The sequence below is a fragment of the Marmota marmota genome, unplaced genomic scaffold (genome assembly GCF_001458135.2).
Source record: "Marmota marmota marmota unplaced genomic scaffold, marMar, whole genome shotgun sequence".
Classification (NCBI taxonomy): domain Eukaryota; kingdom Metazoa; phylum Chordata; class Mammalia; order Rodentia; family Sciuridae; genus Marmota; species Marmota marmota.
In genome coordinates, this window is record NW_026000142.1 from 749,279 (window position 1) to 757,786 (window position 8,508).

The 8,508-nt window shown below is 31.8% G+C and overlaps 1 protein-coding gene across 2 annotated transcripts in view; it reads right to left on the reverse strand.

Moving 5' to 3' along the window:
• The window catches only part of Casd1 (CAS1 domain containing 1), a 35,260-nt gene extending 27,041 nt beyond the window's left edge, over positions 1-8,219 (reverse strand). Inside the window, exons 1-3 of one of the 2 annotated variants that reach the window (XM_015488229.2) lie at positions 8,024-8,219; positions 7,159-7,279; positions 615-659 (exon numbers count right to left, since the gene is read on the reverse strand). In XM_015488229.2, the coding sequence (XP_015343715.1) occupies positions 615-659; positions 7,159-7,279; positions 8,024-8,046 (189 nt within the window). In that variant the 5' untranslated portion in view covers positions 8,047-8,219. Of the gene's footprint in view, positions 1-614; positions 660-3,009; positions 3,062-7,158; positions 7,280-8,023 lie in introns of those variants that run through there. The other variant, XM_048785958.1, reaches the window with a different exon arrangement.
• Positions 8,220-8,508: the final 289 nt, after the last annotated feature.

Here is an 8,508-nt window from a genome sequence, read left to right on the forward strand (position 1 = left end):
ACACGTACTGTTTTTAATGTTCGTGGACTCTTCCACTGAGTTTGACCAATCCTACTTATCCTAGAGGACTATGTTAAAACATCTCTTCTTCAAGGAGGAAAACTGTTTTTAATTCTTTGCTCTGTATATTCCTACTTCTCCACTTTTTGTTTTCTGCTATCCTATCCCACCTGTATTTGCATGCAGAGAACTATAATGACCTACAAGTTCCATTGGTGAAGGACATTTACATATATTCTCGGCCTGGGGATGTAGCTCAGTTGGTAGAATGCCTGCCTCACATGCACAAGGCCCTGGATTCAATCCCCAGCCCCGCAAAAAAAAAAAAAATATATATATATATATTCTTTTCTTGACATTAATCCTGTATACATATTCATTTCAAATTATCATACAAGGTTATTTTCTCCTGGATAAAAATTTGAGAGATAAATAATAAATGTTTATTACATGAAACAACTTACATAAAACATTTATTCCAATTACTGTATCAACTCTCAAGAATACACTTAAATCTATTTAGTATGTATAAAGCACTAGTTGATCTACAAATAAACTGACCAATGAATATGGCTTCAACATTATACACTTAGCTTACTAGTATAGAAACTTACCACTTTAACTGATGCAATCTTGTCTTCAAAAGGAATGTTTTCATGCTGCCATTTAAAAAAGGAGACAACAGAGAAGTTTGTTGTATAGGTTAAACTTGTGTAAATAATGTTCCTTTTAGCTGCTTTTGTTCATCTATTTTTATATACCAATTCTAGGTTATCTATATGTTCAACTTGAAAGGACAAAACAAATAAACAACAACAACAACAAAAAGTACATAACACACCAAAAAAGTAGGGGCTGAAGGCATAGCTCAGTGGTACAGCACATGCTTTAATAAGGGCAAGGTCCTAGATTCAATCCCCAGCACCAAACAAACAAAACAAAACAAAAAAATGACACCAGTTGTTTATGTGCGATTTTCAACATCTAAGATGTGGATAAGACAAAACTTGAGCTAAAAACAAGTAGATGCATGAACATACCTATATAAATTATCTTTCTGCCAAACCTGCTATGAATCCAATTAAGTACTAGTATTACTATCTGTAGCAGAAACAGACTGCTTTCCTACATTGCCTAAAACCCAGCCAGTTAGTCAAGGCCATGATTAGTTCTGGCTAATGCAATAAGGCCAGATGTGATGTGGGTCACTTCCAGGCTGAATTTCCCAAAACAGAAGGTAATTCCTCATTTAGTGCCATGTATTTCAGATGGGCTGGCAAAAGGCTTTGTTCCACACAAGTCATTCAGGGATTGCTGCTATTGGAATTTTTTACCATTTTCTAGTGTACTTTGGAACTAGCTCACCTGACTTCAGAGACTGAGGAGTCTGAATGCTCCAGAGAATACCAGGTATTAGAAATTCCAATAGCAGAAATCCCTGAATGACTGTGTAGAACAAAGCCTCTTTTCAACCTATGAAGAACATGTAGCACTAGGTGAGGAATCATCTTGCATTTTGTTCAGATTGTAGTTTGTGGCTAAAGCAACATTTCAGTCCATTCCCAATGACATATTAGTAATGGGCCCTGATTGAACAGGAATAGATGTACATGACTCTAAGTTATGAGAGGTTTTACTTTGAAAACAGGAGATAAATATCCACTTGTATAACAAAATTAAAATTTGGAGACTACAACTTCTTGTTATCAGGCAGTCCATACAAAGAATGGAAATCCTTTCAGAGTTAGACATCCTGGGAGGGTGGGAGTAGGGGTGGTCAATAAGAAGTAAATTCTGTTTCTAAAAATAAGGTTGAAATGTTTTCATTAATTTAATCAAATAATATTTAAATTTATTTTCTCTATGAAATAAAGTTTACTTTTATCAATTGACTTTTAAGATTCTTGTTGATTCTCTTAAAGCTTCATTTCCCCCAAAAAATCTTGGGACCATTAAGTTAATGAAAGGTTAAGATTTGGCATATGAAAAGCATTTCCTTGATGGAATAAATCTGGCAAACTAAACCAAACAATATCACTCTTTGTTCTATCCCATCCCCTATCTTTCAAATAAATTCTCTTCAGAGAAGTGTGTTGTTTTTCCTTCTTTTGCATACTTTGATTAATTCAACTCAATCTCTTTCTTCCTTTCCTTTACTATTTTAATATCTGACATATAAAGTTGCAAAGTAAAGTAAAAAGCAAATACTCATGAATCCACGATACAAAACACAGCATTACCAATACAATGACCTGCCTGTGTAGTTCACTCCCTGTCTTAATTCCTGGCTTTGTCAAAAAGAACTCCACTGTCTTTTTTTGTGTTATACTTTATTATATTGCTTTTATCATGTATATATGCATCCCTAAACAATACAGTGTTTAGTGCTGTTAACTTTCTAACTTTTAATTTTGAAAAATTTTAAAGTTATAGCAAAGCAGGCAGTTAAATAAACACCTAAAACCCTTTGGCAATGGGTTTTCCTATGTCAGTTCCATCTCTCTCCCTCTCTATATACGCAAAGAGTTATTCTCTTTTCCTGAACTATATAAAAATATATTGTAGACACCATAACTCCATATTGTTGGCATATAAATATGCAATAATTTTTCTTGTTGACTTTATTTACCAGTGCTGGGGACTGAACCCAGAGCCCTGTGTGTGAAAGATAAGTGATCTTCCACTGAGTACATATCCAGCCCATGCAATTAATTTTTAACAACTTTATTAAAGCATTACAACTAATGTTTGTACATTCATCTTGTAATCAGCTACCTTAAAATCTTTATTACTTCTAGTAAATTTTCCATATATTCTTTGGGTTTTTCTATGTAGATAATTGTATCGTATGGACTCTTGAGTTTTCTTTCTTTCTAATGCTTAATTTTTATCTTTCTTCAGTTAACTCTTCTAATACAATATTGAATAGAAACAGTAATAATGAATATCATCGTCTTTTTCCTAATGTAAATTATACCATATCCAACATTGCACGTTAAAAACACTTACTGTAGAATTCTAGAATTTTTGTCAGGTTAAGTGTGACTATAAAATACATTACCTGAAAAAAAAAAAAAAGAATAATAGCAATTTTCTGATACTATTGAGACATGGTTAATGGTATAAAATGTGATCAAAATGTTTCTTGTGTTGCTTTGGAAAAATACATTCTTTAATTTTACAGTATGACTTATTAAGCTATAAAGTTGTAAAAATCAAACATGTTAACAGTGTACTATATTTTTCCTTTAATTTTAAGGCTAATTTAGTAGATGGTTTACAAGTTTAAAATCTTAATGATTTACCTTTTTAGTCATTACCAACTTTCTGTATTCCTGATAATGTTTTTGCCTTAAAATCTATTTTGTCTTGCATTGATATGGCTTAACTTTCTTTAGCATTTGGTGAATCTTTATTCATTTTTAATTAATTAAAATATTTCCGTGTCCTTTTATGTTTTTAAGCAGCAGGAAGTTTTCAAAACATCCTAAAATCTAGCTCAAAAAATTTAGCTCAAAAGTTTAGTTCCTTGCATTTATTTGGATTATATTTCTACCATCTTACTTTTTGATTTCTATTCCCCTACACGTAGTTTGATCATATACATATTTTATATATATATATGTATATATATACATATACATATATATATATATATATACTGCTTTTTATTTATACACGTAATTGTACTTATATCTATGCATGTTTCACCTGAGAATATATGTGTTTGCATGCACATATAAATACATGTTTGACACTAGATTAAATTTTGTTTTGTTCTGTTTTGTTTCCTTTTCTGGTTTAGAATTTACATCCTCATTCCATTATTTTAGTTTTTACCCTTGAAGTTTTACTGTACTTCTTTACCTTAAGTTTTAAAGAAAGATAATATATTAGTATAGAGTACAATAGAGCATTTAATTGGACAATTCTTTAGTTATCTTTTTACTAAGTGCAAAAAGACAACATTATTTTATATAGATAGGTTTATATACATATTGTTTACTATTTTCTACAATCATTGATTACTATATTTCAGATCATTTTTTTCTGAATATTTCCCTTTTTCAAATTTATTTTTTAAATACACGACAACAGTGGAATGCATTACAATCCTTATTACACATAGAGCACAACTTTTTGTGTCTCTGTATATAAAGTATGTTCATGCCAATTTATGCCATTATACATGTACTCTTTTTTTTTGCATTACAATTCTTAATACACATATATACCACAATTTTTCATATCTCTGTTTGTATATAAGGTATGTTGGCACCAAATTCAAATCTTCATACATGTATTTTGTATAATGATGACCATCACATTCCATCATCCTTGCTAATCCCCTTCCCCTTCCCTTTCCCTTTTTATGTATGTTTGTTCTTCAGAAACTCTTTTTAATATAAATTTGTTTGATAGTAAATCCTCATAGTTTTTGGATATCTGAAAATGCCCTACATTTTAAGAAAAATAAAGACATTTTTATCCTAGGTATACAATTCTAATTGAAACTGAATGTTATAGCTTGGATCTAAAAGTGCTGGAAACTTTAAGAGGTGAAGCCTAGTGAGAAGTCTGTAAGTCTCTGAGGGCGTGCCCTTAAAAGGGCTCACAAGACCCCACTCTTCTCTTCTTGGCCATGAGGTGAGCAGTTTTGTTCCACGAGACATTTTTACCATGATGTGTTGTCTCACCACAAGCCCAAAGCAAATGGGGCCAATCGATCACAGACTGAAATCTCCAAACTTTCTTATAGTAACAGAAAGCTGACTGACACATTTTCTTTCAGAAGTTTAAAGATATTATTCTACTGGCCTTTAGCTGCCAATATTGCTACTGAGAAATACACTGGCTCAAAGCTTAGTTTTCTATATAAAGGGAATTATAGCTATTGGCATCTACCTGCAGGGCTACTTGATCCTTTACTACTTGCCTACCATCACTGCTCTTATCTCTGGTTTTGCCTTATACTTTGTTTCTTTTTGAGTAGTATTTCCCATTTTCTCAAAGTCTAGAAATACATCTACAATATTTTTTAAAATTTAGGATCCAATTCGTTTCAAGTAGAAGTGGCCCCCAGAGTATCTAGTCTGAGGTATGGCTGGAAGCAACCTTAAAGGGGTTTCTTTACTGTAAGACTTCTCAAGTTTTTAATATCCTAACCTAAATTAAAACCATCTAAGAGGGAGATATGAGATACAGCTCTGCCCAAATTCATTTGATCAGAATTTCTCAAAGAACTAGTTTTTTAAGTAAAATATAATTTGAAAAACATTTGCTATGAAATCTTTTAAAAAAAATTTTACCCCAATACAAAAAAGAAACAAAATTAAAACAAATAATCTGTAATACTTCTATTCCACTCAACAATATTCATCCTGAGGCTTTAAAAAACAATTAATACACCTTTACAATACACCATACTATGCTAGGAACAAAAAATAATTTTTAAAAACAAAACAAAAAACAATTAATGATAGAAAACCTCTGCCTTTGAAGGGCAGAGACAAGAAAATATGTGAACCGTAATTTGGCAAACGCTCTACTAGAACTTTGAATGAAATATTTTTATGATAACTGTCTCAAAGACTGAGACACACTGTCTTTAACTAATTTCTTTTTCAAAAACATACAGATTAAAATGTATCTTGTTTGTTAACTTTGGGATAGTGGGGCATCCCTAGAATATAAAAACTGAAAACCTAAGTATTATTATTATGGTTTAAAAATAATATAACATACTGCATCTACTTTTGGCTACAGGCTAGGCCATTATAGCTTTTTCAACTATTGTCAAAACCATTAACGTAATTTTTAGAAAGTCACATGACTCTAAGCCCAGAATTATTAAAGACTATGAAATCAGAAATTTACTTTCTAAAATTTTACTGCAGTTTTTACTTTAAATTGTGATAATTCCCATGTCTTTAAAATGCAATAATTCTCCTGTATATTTTTGTGTATAAATAATAATGAAAGATACATTTGTAGGTAACAAATACAAAAAGCAACTTTATTCTTTTCCATTATTCTTATAAGGAATAAGTTCACAAGAACTTAGGACCACCATCATTAGCACTATGGAATAGCTACTTGGTTATGAAGCCCTTAATTTTTCAGTTCCTTACCACAGGGTGGATTGATGTGCAAAGGCAGATTTTCATCATCAATTCATGTGCTATTACTCTTACAATTATGGATTTTCTTGTATTCTACTTTTCACTCTTTGCCATTCCCCATGTCTAATATTATGCTATTTAAAGCCAGAGATAAGAAGCTGGATCACTTAAAAGTGTATAAAAAGGAGAATATGATGAGATATGTCAACCAAAAAATAAGTAACTAATCAAATGTGGAAAGATATTAATTCTTATTAGTTTTCAAAGAAAGATACACTTTTATTCTTACTTTGCCAGGACTGGGGATTGAACCCAAGTCCTTACACATGCTAGTAAGTGCTTTACCCCTGAGCTACATCCCCAGCTAAAAACGTATTTTTGAAATGAGAAATTTTCCATCAAAATAGCAGAAATTTATCACACTGCTGTTTAATGGGTAGCATGATCATCCAGTGCCTCAAAGGTTGCAGAAATTTGGGTGCCAACATGATGCTAATTAGAAGACAAAGTGAAATAATTCAGTAATACAATTAATAATATTTAAATTTACATTCTTTAACATAATATTCACGTTGAGAAATTCTATCCTAAGGAAATAACTTAGAAAGCAAAATTTTTACACAAAGTAGAAATGCCCTTTTTAATTGAAAAAAAAAAATTGAAACTAAAACAAAAAGAAAGATTATAAGTATATTTTAAAAAGAGAGACTGAAAAAAAATATGGCGAGATATTAACAGGAAAACAAGGGATATTTTGTCTTCTAAGGAATTTTTAGAAAATTTTCCACAGTAAGAATTTATTATTTCTGAAAACTAAATGTTTAAAGTGAAATAAAGCTTGCCAATACCTATGCTCTACTTATTTTCCTTATGTTCCCCATTTACAGCAATCATCCCTCTTTTCCCCTCAATTTTCTCAAAAGTAAAGTAAAACAGAGTTTTTAATGTTAATATGGAGAGGCACATTCCTCCTATAATTGTTAAATTGATTAACTTCTAAAACGATAACTGAGAGAAAGGAATAAAAGACTTTTACCTTATTTCCTTCTTCTTTGAACTGAGGGTTAATTATTTTTACAAAAGAATAAAACAATTGACGAATTCTGGAATCTCCAATAAATGCAATATGTTTATCTACAAGGCAATTCTTCGCTTCACTGAAATAAAAAAAAAACAAACCATTAATTGGCACTTCAAATCACATGATTTATGACAAAAGCTGTATAGGACTGTTTTCACATTCAGTCAGGTTGCTCTAGAAGTTATGTGGCCAGGTTTAACTTAACCAATCCATGTACTTAGTATGAACTAATTCATTAAGTATTTAAAAAGTACTCTAACTGTATTATGTGCCTTATATCCATTATCTCAGAATAACTCCATAAGGTAGATATCCAAGATGAAGAGCAGCAATGATCCTTTGCTCAAGCATTAAGATTCAAACACGGTTAGCTCTTACTTGACTAAAAGCAGCTTGGCTAAAACTGTTGCACTAAAGCTTTAGGGCAAAAACTTTTATCTGGAATTAAGTTTTACCCTCAATCAGGAAATCTGTCCCATATATAGAAGAAAAATATGGTACTCTACTTAACCAACATCCCTCCACTAGATATTAGGACCTAGGCAAGGAGGCAGTGATGTAAGTCTGTAATTACAGCCACTATGGAGGATAAGAGAGGAGGATTGCAATTTGAAGCCAGCCCTGGCAACTTTGTGAAACCTTATCTCAAAAGGAAATCAAAAAAGGGCTGGGGATACAGTTCAGTGGTAAAATGCTCGCCTAGCATGCATGAGGCCCTGACTTCAATCAGGGACCAATAAAACACACACACACACATACACACACACACACACACACTCATGCTAAGGAAAGAAAATCAACAAAATAAAAAAAATTTTACCTGATTTTATATTTATGCATCATACAACTGTGGGGTTGCCAAACTTTTTCTCCAAGAAATCTGCCACTTGAGAGAAGGTATTCACATGAATCACTGCCTATAACAGTAAAATGTGAGTGTTATAAACATCAGTTAATTTTTTATATATGGCTTTCTTGAAACCATTTAAGCTCTTTGAGATCAGATAGTACACAGTTTTCTATGCTTATCTGTACTTTCCAGGTACATATAAACCATTCATGAAAAACATGGCAAATATTAATACATTAATATTCAAGAGGATAAGAGCCACTATGGTTTACACTTTACCCTGTAAGAGACTCCTAACTTCTAAATGCTGTGATCACTGCTCTGGCAGAGCCTTCCTTCTACTTCAAGTTTTCTTTCCAGAAACATCATCCCAAACTCAAACTTATACTTGAGAGAGAAAAGTTGAAGGGATAAAAGAGAAGACTTCAAAAATGACTTCCTATTCAACTATGATA